Below are 16,619 nucleotides of genomic sequence, written 5' to 3' on the forward strand. Positions count from 1 at the left end.
GTGAGGTGATGGCTCCTGTAGCAGAGTTAGAGATGTGCTGATTGGTGAGGTGATGGCTCCTGTAGCAGAGTTAGAGATGTGCTGATTGGTGAGGTGATGGCTCCTGTAGCAGAGTTAGAGATGTGCTGATTGGTGAGGTGATGGCTCCTGTAGCAGAGTTAGAGATGTGCTGATTGGTGAGGTGATGGCTCCTGTAGCAGAGTTAGAGATGTGCTGATTGGTGAGGTGATGGCTCCTGTAGCAGAGTTAGAGATGTGCTGATTGGTGAGGTGATGGCTCCTGTAGCAGAGTTAGAGATGTGCTGATTGGTAAGGTGATGTCTCCTGTAGCAGAGTTAGAGATGTGCTGATTGGTAAGGTGATGGCTCCTGTAGCAGAGTTAGAGATGTGCTGATTGGTGAGGTGATGGCTCCTGTAGCAGAGTTAGAGATGTGCTGATTGGTGAGGTGATGGCTCCTGTAGCAGAGTTAGAGATGTGCTGATTGGTAAGGTGATGGCTCCTGTAGCAGAGTTAGAGATGTGCTGATTGGTGAGGTGATGGCTCCTGTAGCAGAGTTAGAGATGTGCTGATTGGTAAGGTGATGGCTCCTGTAGCAGAGTTAGAGATGTGCTGATTGGTGAGGTGATGGCTCCTGTAGCAGAGTTAGAGATGTGCTGATTGGTAAGGTGATGGCTCCTGTAGCAGAGTTAGAGATGTGCTGATTGGTAAGGTAATGGCTCCTGTAGCAGAGTTAGAGATGTGCTGATTGGTGAGGTGATGGCTCCTGTAGCAGAGTTAGAGATGTGCTGATTGGTAAGGTGATGTCTCCTGTAGCAGAGTTAGAGATGTGCTGATTGGTAAGTTGATGGCTCCTGTAGCAGAGTTAGAGATGTGCTGATTGGCAAGGTGATGGCTCCTGTAGCAGAGTTAGAGATGTGCTGATTGGTGAGGTGATGTCTCCTGTAGCAGAGTTAGAGATGTGCTGATTGGTGAGGTGATGTCTCCTGTAGCAGAGTTAGAGATGTGCTGATTGGTAAGGTGATGGCTCCTGTAGCAGAGTTAGAGATGTGCTGATTGGTAAGGTGATGGCTCCTGTAGCAGAGTTAGAGATGTGCTGATTGGTAAGGTGATGGCTCCTGTAGCAGAGTTAGAGATGTGCTGATTGGTGAGGTGATGGCTCCTGTAGCAGAGTTAGAGATGTGCTGATTGGTGAGGTGATGGCTCCTGTAGCAGAGTTAGAGATGTGCTGATTGGTAAGGTGATGGCTCCTGTAGCAGAGTTAGAGATGTGCTGATTGGTAAGGTGATGGCTCCTGTAGCAGAGTTAGAGATGTGCTGATTGGTAAGGTGATGGCTCCTGTAGCAGAGTTAGAGATGTGCTGATTGGTGAGGTGATGGCTCCTGTAGCAGAGTTAGAGATGTGCTGATTGGTAAGGTGATGGCTCCTGTAGCAGAGTTAGAGATGTGCTGATTGGTGAGGTGATGGCTCCTGTAGCAGAGTTAGAGATGTGCTGATTGGTGAGGTGATGGCTCCTGTAGCAGAGTTAGAGATGTGCTGATTGGTGAGGTGATGGCTCCTGTAGCAGAGTTAGAGATGTGCTGATTGGTGAGGTGATGGCTCCTGTAGCAGAGTTAGAGATGTGCTGATTGGTAAGGTGATGGCTCCTGTAGCAGAGTTAGAGATGTGCTGATTGGTGAGGTGATGGCTCCTGTAGCAGAGTTAGAGATGTGCTGATTGGTGAGGTGATGGCTCCTGTAGCAGAGTTAGAGATGTGCTGATTGGTGAGGTGATGGCTCCTGTAGCAGAGTTAGAGATGTGCTGATTGGTAAGGTGATGGCTCCTGTAGCAGAGTTAGAGATGTGCTGATTGGTAAGGTGATGGCTCCTGTAGCAGAGTTAGAGATGTGCTGATTGGTAAGGTGATGGCTCCTGTAGCAGAGTTAGAGATGTGCTGATTGGTGAGGTGATGGCTCCTGTAGCAGAGTTAGAGATGTGCTGATTGGTGAGGTGATGGCTCCTGTAGCAGAGCCTGGAAGTCTGGAGAGCAGACCAGCTTGTGCTTGACGTTCCCCAGGATCCTCATGTCTCCAGTCAGGCCCTCAGACAGACGCACAGACACCAGCTGCTGTGGGAGAAATAATACGTTAGTTTCCCCCCTAGGTGATTTAACCCCTTATTGTCTGAACCTAAACCATTATTGTCTGGACAGTGATAGAGGACTACGTGGTTCTTTAGGATGAAACAGGAGAACTAGACCGTTAGGGGAAGGCCTCTCCCTCTGAGACGTCCATAGTGATGTCTCCCAACACCATCTAACCCTGTCCTGGGTAACTATTATATTAACCTACCTGTAGGAAGGGGAAGGCCTCTCCCTCTGAGATGTCCATAGTGATGTCTCCCAACACCATCTAACCCTGTCCTGGGTAACTATTATATTAACCTACCTGTAGGAAGGGGAAGGCCTCTCCCTCTGAGATGTCCATAGTGATGTCTCCCAACACCATCTAACCCTGTCCTGGGTAACTATTATATTAACCTACCTGTAGGAAGGGGAAGGCCTCTCCCTCTGAGATGTCCATAGTGATGTCTCCCAACACCATCTAACCCTGTCCTGGGTAACTATTATATTAACCTACCTGTAGGAAGGGGAAGGCCTCTCCCTCTGAGATGTCCATAGTGATGTCTCCCAACACCATCTAACCCTGTCCTGGGTAACTATTATATTAACCTACCTGTAGGAAGGGGAAGGCCTCTCCCTCTGAGATGTCCATAGTGATGTCTCCCAACACCATCTAACCCTGTCCTGGGTAACTATTATATTAACCTACCTGTAGGAAAGAGAAGGCGGCTCCCTCAGAGACGTCCATAGTGATGTCTCCCAGCAGCAGCTGCACCTTGCCAGACTTCCTGATCTGTAGTTTACCCAGAAACCCCTCTGTGAACTCTGACAGGACAGGAACGTCTTTACCAGCAGGGTCCTGAGGAAGAACATGGCCTTTAGGGTTGAGGTTAGGGTTAGGAGAACTCTTACCGGATTGGAACGCTATCTCCAGCAGGGTCCTGAGGAAGAACATGGCCTTTAGGGTTGAGGTTAGGGTTAGGAGAACTCTGACCGGATTGGAACGCTATCTCCAGCAGGGTCCTGAGGAAGAACATGGCCTTTAGGGTTGAGGTTAGGGTTAGGAGAACTCTGACCGGATTGGAACGCTATCTCCAGCAGGGTCCTGAGGAAGAACATGGCCTTTAGGGTTGAGGTTAGGGTTAGGAGAACTCTGACCGGATTGGAACGCTATCTCCAGCAGGGTCCTGAGGAGCAACATGGCCGTTTACTCAGATGGTTTTTTCATTCTCTGTTAGAATGAAGTGGCTGATAGAAAATAAGGAGAGAATATGTGGTCTTTACTCACTGGTGCTTTAATGTGAGAGGAGCGCTTGCCATCGGACTTGGAGTCTTTTTTAGCATTTTTCTCTGGGGCTATGATTGGCTGGCCGGGGGCTGTGGTTGGCTGGCTCGGGGCGGATGCTGTGGTTGGCTGGCCAGGGATAGTATCAGGTAGCTGGATGAACAGCAACTCTTCTGTCTCTGAAACCGTCAGCTGGTGGAAGAGCTCTGCTACAGAGGGCTGGTCTGGGCTCAGGACCCCCTGGCCTGGTCCGTACTGAAGGGTCTGGTCTGGGCTCAGGACCCCCTGGCCTGGTCCGTACTGAAGGGTCTGGTCTGGGCTCAGGACCCCCTGGCCTGGTCCGTACTGAGGGGGCTGGTCTGGGCTCAGGACCCCCTGGACTGGTCCGTACCGAGGGGTCTGGTCTGGGCTCAGGACCCCCTGGCCTGGTCCGTACTGAAGGGTCTGGTCTGGGCTCAGGACCCCCTGGCCTGGTCCGTACCGAAGGGGCTGGTCTGGGCTCAGGACCCCCTGGCCTGGTCCGTACTGAAGGGGCTGGTCTGGGCTCAGGACCCCCTGGCCTGGTCCGTACTGAAGGGGCTGGTCTGGGCTCAGGACCCCCTGGCCTGGTCCGTACTGAAGGGGCTGGTCTGGGCCAGTAGCAGCAGAGGCTCTGAACCCTGTAGGGCAACAAACACAGGACGATCAACTACCTGGGAACAAAGACACACATTTATCATGTATTTTATTTATTGAGTCTGTACACCTCCATATGTGCATGTCTAATGGTCTACATACTGTATTATGTGCATACAGTGCCTTCAGAAAGCATTCACACCCCTGGACTTATTCCTCATTTTGTTTTGTTACAGCCTGAATTTAAAATGGATTCAATTGAGATTGTCAAAGTGGAATTATGTTTGTAGAAATGAACAAATTAATTACAAATGGAAAAGCTGAAATGTCTTGAGTATTCAACCCCTTTGTTATGGCATGCCTAAATCAGTTCAGGAGTAAAAATTTGCTGACCAATGGACTTCCCCGTTGTCTCTGTACTGCTGTGCTGTTTGTTGCTACTTGGCTACCCGACAAACTCTCTTTTTACTGTTAACAGTTACATCAAACTCTGTATTTAACAAGTTTACCAACATCTTAGTTTTGTCTTCACTCAATGTTTTTCATAAAGCATCCGGGGTGAAAGCGTTTTATCTGGCATGGATCTGCAGGACCTCCTCCAGCCGAAAAAGCTAAGTAACATTATGCTTCTCATTGCAGCCGCTGTACTCTTAATATACAGGAGAATTATCGCCTTATGGTGAGGTTAGCTGTGTTGCAAACTCTGCTTCAGACGCAGTCGTTAGACAAGGGCAATGGAGGTGTAGGAAAGGATGATACAGCGTCTGTGCCACCAGTAAGTACAGGGAGTAGTGTTAATCCCCCACTGGGAGGGGTCAGAGACAATTACTCCACTCCAACTCATCTTTCTAGCTGATTTACACGCTGAAGCTCTGTTGCTCTTGGTGACCTCTGACTGTTTCATCCTAACATCGTTGGTGCCGACGTGGATAACAATATCCCTATACCATCTACACTCACCAGTTTTAGCCTCAGCCAGCACCATCTTCAGATTAGCCTTTATGTCGGTAGCACTGCCCCCTGGTAAACAGTGTATGATCACTGGAGGATTATTTTTAAGTCTAATATTGTGGATAATGGAGTCGCCAATGACTAGGGTTTTCAATTTGTCAGAGCTAATGGTGGGGAGGCTTCAGCGGCTCAGAACCCGTAACGGGTGGAGGAGAGACCTGGGAAGGCTCGGGCTCTGACTCAGACCCCGTAACGGGTGGAGGAGACACCTGGGAAGGCTCGGGCTCTGACTCAGACCCCGTAACGGGTGGAGGAGACACCTGGGAAGGCTCTGACTCAGACACCGTAACGGTTGGAGGAGACACCTGGGAAGGCTTGGCTCTGACTCAGACCCCGTAACGGGTGGAGGAGACACCTGGGAAGGCTTGGCTCTGACTCAGACCCCGTAACGGGTGGAGGAGACACCTGGGAAGGCTCTGACTCAGACACCGTAACGGGTGGAGGAGAGACCTGGGAAGGCTCGGGCTCTGACTCAGACCCCGTAACGGGTGGAGGAGACACCTGGGAAGGCTCTGACTCAGACCCCGTAACGGGTGGAGGAGACACCTGGGAAGGCTCTGACTCAGACCCCGTAACGGTTGGAGGAGACACCTGGGAAGGCTCGGGCTCTGACTCAGACCCCGTAACGGGTGGATGAGACACCTGGGAAGGCTCTGACTCAGACCCCGTAACGGGTGGAGGAGACACCTGGGAAGGCTCTGACTCAGACCCCGTAACGGGTGGAGGAGACACCTGGGAAGGCTCGGGCTCTGACTCAGACCCCGTAACGGGTGGAGGAGACACCTGGGAAGGCTCGGGCTCTGACTCAGACCCAGTAACGGGTGGAGGAGACATCTGGGAAGGCTCGGGCTCTGACTCAGACCCCGTAACGGGTGGAGGAGACACCTGGGAAGGCTCGGGCTCTGACTCAGACCCCGTAACGGGTGGAGGAGACACCTGGGAAGGCTCGGGCTCTGACTCAGACCCCGTAACGGGTGGAGGAGACACCTGGGAAGGCTCGGGCTCTGACTCAGACCCCGTAACGGGTGGAGGAGACACCTGGGAAGGCTCTGACTCAGACCCCGTAACGGGTGGAGGAGACACCTGGGAAGGCTCGGGCTCTGACTCAGACCCAGTAACGGGTGGAGGAGACATCTGGGAAGGCTCGGGCTCTGACTCAGACCCCGTAACGGGTGGAGGAGACACCTGGGAAGGCTCTGACTCAGACCCCGTAACGGGTGGAGGAGACACCTGGGAAGGCTCTGACTCAGACCCCGTAACGGGTGGAGGAGACACCTGGGAAGGCTCGGGCTCTGACTCAGACCCCGTAACGGGTGGAGGAGACACCTGGGAAGGCTCTGACTCAGACCCCGTAACGGGTGGAGGAGACACCTGGGAAGGCTCTGACTCAGACCCCGTAACGGGTGGAGGAGACACCTGGGAAGGCTCTGACTCAGACCCCGTAACGGGTGGAGGAGGCACCTGGGAAGGCTCGGGCTCTGACTCAGACCCCGTAACGGGTGGAGGAGACACCTGGGAAGGCTCGGGCTCTGACTCAGACCCAGTAACGGGTGGAGGAGACACCTGGGAAGGCTCGGGCTCAGACTCAGACCCCGTAACGGGTGGAGGAGACACCTGGGAAGGCTCTGACTCAGACCCCGTAACGGGTGGAGGAGACACCTGGGAAGGCTTGGGCTCTGACCCCGTAACGGGTGGAGGAGACACCTGGGAAGGCTCGGGCTCTGACTCAGACCCAGTAACGGGTGGAGGAGACATCTGGGAAGGCTCGGGCTCTGACTCAGACCCCGTAACGGGTGGAGGAGACACCTGGGAAGGCTCTGACTCAGACCCCGTAACGGGTGGAGGAGACACCTGGGAAGGCTCGGGTTCTGACTCAGACCCCGTAACGGGTGGAGGAGACACCTGGGAAGGCTCGGGCTCTGACTCAGACCCCGTAACGGGTGGAGGAGACACCTGGGAAGGCTCTGACTCAGACCCCGTAACGGGTGGAGGAGACACCTGGGAAGGCTCGGGCTCTGACTCAGACCCCGTAACGGGTGGAGGAGACACCTGGGAAGGCTCTGACTCAGACCCCGTAACGGGTGGAGGAGACACCTGGGAAGGCTCTGACTCAGACCCCGTAACGGGTGGAGGAGACACCTGGGAAGGCTCTGACTCAGACCCCGTAACGGTTGGAGGAGACACCTGGGAAGGCTCTGACTCAGACCCCGTAACGGGTGGAGGAGACACCTGGGAAGGCTCTGACTCAGACCCCGTAACGGTTGGAGGAGACACCTGGGAAGGCTCTGACTCAGACCCCGTAACGGGTGGAGGAGACACCTGGGAAGGCTCGGGCTCTGACTCAGACCCCGTAACGGGTGGAGGAGACACCTGGGAAGGCTCGGGCTCTCTCATCTTTTTAAGTGGGAGAACTTGCACAATTGGTGGCTGACTAAATACTTTTTTCCCCCACTGTACATCTGCATTGCTTGCTGTTTGAGGTTTTAGGCTGGGTTTCTGTATAGCACTTTGTGACATCTTCTGATGTAAAAAGGGCTTTATAAATAAAGTTGATTGATTGGACTCAGTGTAATAGTCTAATAGTGTTTAACATAATGTTTGAATGACTACCTCATCTCTGTACCCCACACATACAATTATCTGGAAGGTCCCTCAGTCGAGCAGTGAATTTCAAACACAGAGACCAAGGAGGTTTTCCAATGCCTCGTAAAGGACACAAATGTAAAAAGCAGACATTGAATATCTCTGAGCACGGTGAAGTTATTAATTACACTTTGGATGGTGTATCAATACACCCAGTCACTAAGATAAAGGCGTCCTTCCTAACTCAGTTGCCGGAGAGGAAGGAAACCGCTCAGGGATTTCACCATGAGGCCAATGGTGACTTTAAAACAGTGTAGTTACTCCACAATCCTAACCTAAATGACAGAGTGAAAAGAAGGAAGCCTGTACAGAATAAATATTCCTGTTTTGCAATAAGGCACTAAAGTAAAACTGCAAAAAATGTGGCAAAGAAATTAACTTTATGTCCTGAATACAAAGCTTTATGTTTGGGGCAAATCCAACAGCACATCACTGAGTACCACTTCATATTTCCAAGCATGGTGGTGGCTGCATCATGTTATGGGGATGCTTGTCATCAGCAGGGATTAGGGATTTTTTTTAAATATATAAAAAGAAACAGAATAGAGCTAAGCACAAGCAAAATCCTAGACGAAAACCTGGTTCAGTCTGCTTTCCAACACAGTGGAAACCAAATTCACCTTTCAGCAGGACAATAACCTAAAACACAAGGCCAAATATACGCTGGAGTTGTTTACCAAGATGACATTGAATGTTCCTGAGTGGCCTAGTTACAGTTTTGAATTAACCCTCCTATTGTCCTAGGGTCAAAATGACCCGCCACTGTGTTGAACCAACTTTATTTAATTTGTTTATTTTTTGGATCATTTGTGAGAAGGAGGCAGTGATACTTTCTTTAAAGTCTCACTGCCTCCTTCTCACAAATGATCCCCAAAAAATAAAAAATTTATAAAGTTGGTTCAACACAGTGGCGGGTCATTTTGACCCTAGGACAACGGGAGGGTTAAGTCTGCTATGGCAAGACCTGAAAATGGTTGTCTTGCAATGATGGTGTCCTGTGTAGCTCAGTTGGTAGAGCATGGCGCTTGCATCGCCAGGGTTGTGAGTTTGATTCCCACGGGGGACCAGTACGAAAATGTATGCACTCACTATTGTAAGTCGCTCTGGATAAAGAGCGTCTGCTAAATGACTAAAATGTTTTTAAAAAAATGTAAAATGTAATCAACAACCAATTTGACAGAGCTTGAATAATATTTTTAAGAATAATGTGCAGTCCAGGTGTGAAAGCTCTTAGAGACTTACCCAGAAAGACTCACAGCTGTAATCACTGCCAAAGGTGATTCTAACATGTATTGACTCAGGGGTGTGAATACTTATGTAAATGAGATATTTCTGTATTTAATTTTCGATACATTCGCAAAAAAATCTTAAAATGTTTTTCATCCATTTTGAATTCAGGCTGTAACACAACAAAAGTAATGGGGTATGAATACTTTCTGAAGGCACTGTATATACTTACATGGAGTTGTAATGGGGTATGAATACTTTCTGAAGGCACTGGATATACTTACATGGAGTTGTTATTGCCTCTGTTTTCAGGAAGTTGCTGGATTGATACAGTGGCAGTTGAATCGGCCTGTTCTTGGCATCATTTTTCAAACCAGGATCATCCAAAAACTACAATTAAAAAGAAAGTGTGTGGTTTAAAATGTCTGAATATATGTATTTCAACCAGGGGTTGGAACCGGTTCAGGGAAATAACAAAAAATGTATACGAACAGAATCAGAACCCGGAACGAAAGTGATCTATATTGTTCCGGAACAGAACTTAAACACATGGGAACCAGTTAATAACGTTATCCCTCTGTCAATCAGAAACTTCTTCCAGTGTCTGCCTGCCAGCTAAAAGCATGATTCAGAAGATTGGGGGGGGATTTCTAATTAGAGAAGAATGGATTCACTTTTTCAATGCTAGTTAGGGATACTATAGTTATCACATTTCACATTGGATTTATTAACTACAAAAAGGTAAGACATGATTTGAATTCTGGTGCCGCTCTGCACACACAAGCTTGTTAGCTAGCTAGCTTCTCTGGTCCAACGTTAAACCAACTCTGAAGTTCAAAGACATTCAAGGTTCCTCCAGAAGCCGCTCCTCCGTAGGTATAATTATGTGGGCCTAATTCAGATAATGCATGTCATCACAAGACGCCCAGCGTTTCAAGCCAAGCTGCCGCCTCCATCCTCTCTCACTCTCTCCCCACACGCAAAATGTCAGTTGCATCTCTCGCCCAACACTTGTCTTTCCATCCCGCGTTGTAAACAAGTCACTGAGCTATAGCTTGCTGCTCTATCTGCACTGCATGATGGGTGAAGTAGCTTTCAAAAGGAACAGAAAGGAACAATATAAACCGCTACTTTTGTTTTTGGTTCGAACCTGTTCAGAACTTTTATTTTGCTGGTCGGAACAGAAAGGAACGAAACAAACAAAAAAAATGGTTCCGTTCAGACTTCAGTTCCAAACCCTGATTTCAACCACACAGCACCATGTTATAGCGACTTTAGGTTGACTAGTCATTACGGCTGTTTTACTGTAGGTTGACTAGTCATTACGGCTGTTTTACTGTAGGTTGACTAGTCATTAAGGCTGTGTGTTTTACTGTAGGTTGACTAGTCATTACGGCTGTTTTACTGTAGGTTGACTAGTCATTAAGGCTGTTTTACTGTAGGTTGACTAGTCATTACGGCTGTTTTACTGTAGGTTGACCAGTCATTACGGCTGTTTTACTGTAGGTTGACTAGTCATTACGGCTGTTTTACTGTAGGTTGACTAGTCATTACGGCTGTTTTACTGTAGGTTGACTAGTCATTACGGCTGTTTTACTGTAGGTTGACTAGTCATTACGGCTGTTTTACTGTAGGTTGACTAGTCATTTAAGGATGTTTTACTGTAGGTTGACTAGTCATTCAGGCTGTGTGTTTTACTGTAGGTTGACTAGTCATTACGGCTGTTTTACTGTAGGTTGACTAGTCATTCAGGCTGTTTTACTGTAGGTTGACTAGTCATTACGGCTGTTTTACTGTAGGTTGACTAGTCATTAAGGCTGTTTTACTGTAGGTTGACTAGTCATTACGGCTGTTTTACTGTAGGTTGACTAGTCATTACGGCTGTGTGTTTTACTGTAGGTTGACTAGTCATTACGGCTGTTTTACTGTAGGTTGACTAGTCATTAAGGCTGTTTTACTGTAGGTTGACTAGTCATTAAGGCTGTTTTACTGTAGGTTGACTAGTCATTAAGGCTGTTTTACTGTAGGTTGACTAGTCATTAAGGCTGTTTTACTGTAGGTTGACTAGTCATTACGGCTGTTTTACTGTAGGTTGACTAGTCATTAAGGCTGTTTTACTGTAGGTTGACTAGTCATTAAGGCTGTTTTACTGTAGGTTGACCAGTCATTAAGGCTGTTTTACTGTAGGTTGACTAGTCATTACGGCTGTTTTACTGTAGGTTGACTAGTCATTAAGGCTGTTTTACTGTAGGTTGACTAGTCATTAAGGCTGTTTTACTGTAGGTTGACCAGTCATTACGGCTGTTTTACTGTAGGTTGACTAGTCATTACGGCTGTTTTACTGTAGGTTGACTAGTCATTAAGGCTGTTTTACTGTAGGTTGACTAGTCATTACGGCTGTTTTACTGTAGGTTGACTAGTCATTAAGGCTGTTTTACTGTAGGTTGACTAGTCATTAAGGCTGTTTTACTGTAGGTTGACTAGTCATTAAGGCTGTGTGTTTTCCTCTGTGTGTTTTACTCTGTGTGTTTTCCTCTGTGTGTTTTCCTCTGTGTGTTTTCCTCTGTGTGTTTTCCTCTGTGTGTTTTCCTCTGTGTGTTTTCCTCTGTGTGTTTTCCTCTGTGTGTTTTCCTCTGTGTTTTCCTCTGTGTGTTTTCCTCTGTGTGTTTTCCTCTGTGTGTTTTCCTTACATCATCCCGTTGAAGCTTCTGTAACATGTCATTATCGTCTTCCTCTGAGGTGCGTCTCTCCTTCTTAAAACACTTGGCTCCAGGAGAGGATCCGCTGTCTCTCAGGTCGGTCCCTCGCCACCCCCCTGCTCAGAACAGAGGACAGGACACACTGGAATCAAGTGTTTCTAATGATCACAATAATAACCTATTGTTTTCCTGTTTGTTAAAGACAGCTTCTGGCAGAGAACGTCCAGTTCACCTGCTTTCCTTATTGTGCCTGCAGGACCCTGTTCAAAGATGGAGTGGGACTGAATGGTCTGAGGGGGGCGCTCTCTTCTCTCCACTCTGCTCTCCCTGTGCCTCTCCTCCCTCTCTCTTCTGTCCTTTGGTGCAACATGGGCCTCTTCCTTTAACCTGGGGGAAGGAGTTCAACATTAACATGAATTCATCTAAACGGTATCCTTGATAGTCTAATGGAATGTGTCTTCAATCAATACAGTCGACACTCACTCATCTTTACTCTTCCTCAGAGAATGGACATTGGGTACGAAGGTTTTCTGTAATAAAAATAGAAATTATTCATAATTTATACTATTTTGTCACTTCTGAATATCATGACTGTTTTGCTTAATGCTTGTGACAGGACTCTGGACACCTGTATATTTGCCTTTGTTCATCTCCCACTGTTTCCATTTACACTGTAGACTGGTTATTTAGTGCTACTGATGTAACCGGTGTGAAATGGCTAGCTAGTTAGCGGTGCGCGCTAGTAGCGTTTCAATCGGTGACGTCACTCGCTATGAGACCTTGAAGTAGTTGTTTCCCTTTGCTCTGCAAGGGCCGCGGCTTTTATGGAGCGACGGGTAACGGTGCTTTGAGGGTGACAGTTGTCGATGTGTGCAGAGGGTCCCTGGTTCAAGCCCAGGTAGGGGCGAGGAGAGGGACGGAAGCAACACTGTTACCCTGGCAATAGTGGTGAGGACGAGGAGTCTACCGTGTCCGGAAGAGACTTCCACCACAGCGCTTGTAACGCCAGGGTAGTGGGTTCGATCCCCGGGACCACCCATTCACAAAACAAAAAAAACAAAAAAACAAATGTGCACGCATGACTGTAAGTCGCTTTGGATAAAAGCGTCTGCTAAATGGCATATTATATATTATTATTATATTATTCCTTTTCTGGATTCAGGTTCACTCAGACATCGTTTTAAGCTTTTACTATTGACAGTTACAGCTGATTTCGGAATAGGAATCGATTCGCTCTCCTTAAATATTTCTCATTCGATATATTCCTTTCAGTCTCTCTGAATTGTTTAATCAAACCTTTCCCGGCCAGCTCCTGATATCAGGGCATAAAAACTACGATATGTCCTGAAATAGCCTAGTGTGAATGTGCGCCCAGCTATATCGTGCCTGAGCTTGTTTTCCCTGGCTAAACTAGCTGTGTTAGTTTTCGTCCTCGTTGTCAAACTTCATATACTGCACCCTCAACTTCAAAACTCCTTTGCTAGTTATACAATCATGTAACTAAGAAATTCGCTGGAAAGAAACTTAAACGACTTATTGTTTTGTTTAACAGTCATGACTGGTTTGAGCTATATGTCGTGTCGTGAGACAACTGCGGCGGAGGAGGATATCATTTCTACTTAACCCGGATCCAAGGTCAGTTTTGAGATCCAGCGACGTCATTGGCGTAGGGTTTGATGGACGTTTCTGATTGGTCTCGGAACTGTGACAACGGGCAGCCTCCCCCGCTTGGCTCGATGGGATATGTAGTGATTTTGCCAACACAGCCAGATATGTACACAGTCTTGCACCCTTAACCTTTTATAAACTGACTATCGTATTTGTTGATTAAATCAGACTTTATTAATATAATGACTAATCCAGAAATGTCACAAGTTAATTGACACTAGAAAACCCGAGAAAATAGCAACTCTACAGTGCGCCCAATGGCTACAATGAATGGCTAAATTACTTCTGGACATGAAGGAAGAATCCACGGAGCTCCTCCTCCTCACCAAGTCATAGAGAATGATAGAGGCCTCTAGTGGCCAAAGGGCCGTTTAGCAAAGATTTTTATAACTCGAGATAAAGCAGCCCGTCGTTTCAAACGGGAACAAATGAGTCCTAGTGGGCAGAACAAGCAAGGTGGTGAGCAGAGCCAAGCACGAGCTAGCGAGATCCTATTGGTGCGTTCTGACATGCATATGCATATTTCTGTTAGGGAACGCCTACTCTGTGATGTGCAATAACTCAAATCACCTTTGCACTCCTAAACAACGCACATTTTTTTTAAACGTTGGAAAAGGGTAAAGTCTACAAAACTTAGTCCACTCTGTAACATATTCATTGTTCTTTTGGGAACAGAAAATTGTATTGAGATCAAACGTTTAATAGATGAGAAAATTAGCAGAATGTCGGCCAAAATCCATCTGGTTCAGTCTTTATTAATTAATTAATAATTTAATTAGTCTTCTCCCACTGCTGGCCAATGGGCTTCCTCGTTACCATATTTGGTAGTGAGTGGAAACGCCAAGCGGATGCTTCACATTTATACATGGGGTGAAATATCTGTCTCATTGTTCTATCTGTGGTGTCAGCGTGGGCAGCGCCATTGAGGGCTTCCACCATTTTAATGTATTCAACTGGGTGGGACTTCCAGCTTCATTGGCTGATCCCCTCCTGCTGATCCTGTTGAAGTCATGTTCAACTGGGTCATCAGGAGGGTTCAGCCAATCGTGAAGAAGAACATTTACATTTCAGTGGCCCCCCTCTTGATGGTGGAGATAATATATTTATTTTTTTAAGTTCATTTCCTGCAATTCTACACATTTTGCCATAACTTTTGCCATGTTAACGATATCCGAGTAATAGTGACTAACAAAATCAACGGGGGCTCACTGGAGGTGGAGGCCCCTGGTCACGTGCCCTGCGTGCCCGGTCGGTATTCGGCTAGTGTAACCGGTGTGAAATGGCTAGCTAGTTAGCGGTGCGCGCTAGTAGCATTTCAATCGGTGATGTCACTCGCTCTGAGACCTTGAAGTAGTTGTTTCCCTTTGCTCTGCAAGGGCCGCGGCTTTTGTGGAGCGACGGGTAACGGTGCTTCAAGGGTGACTGTTGTCGGGGGTGCAGAGGGTCCCTGGTTCGAGCCCAGGTAGGGGCGAGGAGAGGGACGGAAGCAACACTGTTACACTATGATCACTACAAGTTTAGATAGTCTAGCCAGCTAACTTATCAATCTAACTTTTTTATCTAACATGGCAAATTTAGTGGGGGGGTGGGGCCCCTTAGCAGCCTGGGGCCCTAAGCAACCGCTTATTTCGCTTATGACTGGAGCAGGGCCCTGATGGCACAGATACAAAGATGAGTCCTCTATCTATCTCTATGGGTAGAGTACATAGTCTGTGATATACAGTATGACCGTTCCCATTTGGTATCACCTTTTTGAACCCGCCCAGAGTCAGGTCCCGGGACCGCAGGGACGTCAGTCTGCCGTGAGGAGGGGGAGAGTTCAGCACCGTCCGACGAGGTAACCCACAGCCAGCTACATTTGGTCGGGTGATACCGGAGTAGGCAGCCATAAAGTCCGTGTTGCTGCTTGGATCAGTCATTCTGCTGACCACCGGCTGGAACGGACGGCTTTGTGACCATACAGTATTAAGGGGATGTAGGCTGTTGAAGGCTATACTAAACCTACACTCTCTCTTCGATGGGGTAGCCTACAAATGAAATGGCAGCATGACTCCGATTTGGAAGAAACAATAATTGAACCGAATTCCTATTTCTTCTTCATCACGCTGTCCAATAGCCTAATAAACAGGCCTATGATATGTGCATTAAGAATAGGCCCGCTTAGTGTGAAGTTGGAGAGTGCAGGTGTCCCCTCCGGAAACACGGATATCGGAATTAACGCGACACTCTGCTATTATACTGTCAGCCTCCAGGAGCTGTAGCCTCCATCTTGTCCGTAATGTCTGGCCACATCTGACCAAAAACAGCGACTGAACAGCAGCATATCTACAATACAAATCCAGCAGTCTACCCTGGAAAGAATATTGGAGGTGTTGCATCCAAGCAGGCCTTTGTAGAAAGCAGTTGGCTACATCCTTGATACAAAGTAACTTACTACCTGATCAAGTGAGCAAGTCTTCAGGAAACACAACCGAGATTCCACTCGCTCTAGCCTTGTTCCTACTCCTCTAGGATACTTGGCGATAGATATTCTAGCCCAGTTCCTACTCCTCTAGGATACTTGGCGATAGATGCTCTAGCCTAGTTCCTACTCCTCTAGGATACATGACGATAGATGGTAATCGCTCATTCGGTTCCCCGAGTTAATCACATCAGCACCGTTTCTTCTGCTTTGTGTTGTTACGTCTTCAGATGATTCCATGATCTGAACACAAGGTGGCGGTGTTGATTCGGTCTGAGAAGGATAACCGGATTGTCGCCTGATCGAATAGAACCCCTGTTGTTTTTGTTCCAGTTCATTATTCTTATTCTTATTTAGATTTTTCTGCCGTTTTGGTGAAAAAAAAGCAAATTCCCGTGAGATGATAAGGCCCAGAAATGGGCAACATAGCAACGTGGTAAAGGACAAAGGGCCACACCCTCTCATGCAATACTATGCCAATTGGCCACATGGTGGCGCTATAACAAGCAATTGAATATGCTAACTTTTAAAGTTCAGCCCCCGCACCCGGTGTGACCTAGAGTCATGAAATGTGGTCCATAGGTCCCTCTCCTCACAAGGAACACATTTTCCTCAAGAACCCATAAAGTCCTGCTTGATGGATTTTCCGGCATTTAGAATTTTGTGAAAATCCCTTAAAACTCTACTCCTCTAGCACTGATTGACCGATCTGCAGCTAGCGACTGGAACGAGCTGCAAAAAACACTGAAACTGGACAGTTTTATCTCCATCTCTACATTCAAAGACTCCATCATGGACACTCTTACTGCCAGTGGTGGCTGCTTCGCGTGATGTATTGTTGTCTCTACCTTCTTGCCCTTTGTGCTGTTGTCTGCCCAATAATGTTTGTACCATGTTTTGTGCTGCTACCATG

The 16,619-nt window shown here is 47.6% G+C and overlaps 2 protein-coding genes across 2 annotated transcripts in view; one reads left to right on the forward strand and one right to left on the reverse strand.

Moving 5' to 3' along the window:
* LOC311117510 (transcription factor A, mitochondrial-like) overlaps window positions 1–9,295 on the forward strand; it is a 32,505-nt gene extending 23,210 nt beyond the window's left edge. The window contains exon 8 of the mRNA XM_084192430.1: window positions 9,191–9,295. The gene's annotated coding sequence lies outside the window, so the exon portion shown is untranslated. The remainder of the gene's footprint in view (window positions 1–9,190) is intronic.
* LOC311117508 (DNA-directed RNA polymerase III subunit RPC4-like) lies at window positions 987–15,407 on the reverse strand. Its single transcript, XM_084192429.1, has 8 exons — window positions 14,994–15,407; window positions 12,061–12,107; window positions 11,810–11,964; window positions 11,569–11,693; window positions 9,163–9,268; window positions 3,386–4,041; window positions 2,807–2,956; window positions 987–2,103 (listed from the first exon to the last, which is right to left on the reverse strand). Exons 1-8 carry the CDS (start codon window positions 15,162–15,164, stop codon window positions 1,963–1,965), a joined length of 1,551 nt encoding a protein of 516 aa, XP_084048555.1. The 5' UTR covers window positions 15,165–15,407; the 3' UTR covers window positions 987–1,962.
* Window positions 15,408–16,619: the final 1,212 nt, after the last annotated feature.

Source organism: Coregonus lavaretus (genome assembly GCF_964263955.1).
Source record: "Coregonus lavaretus genome assembly, contig: HAP1_SCAFFOLD_2786, whole genome shotgun sequence".
NCBI classification, from domain to species: Eukaryota; Metazoa; Chordata; class Actinopteri; order Salmoniformes; family Salmonidae; genus Coregonus; species Coregonus lavaretus.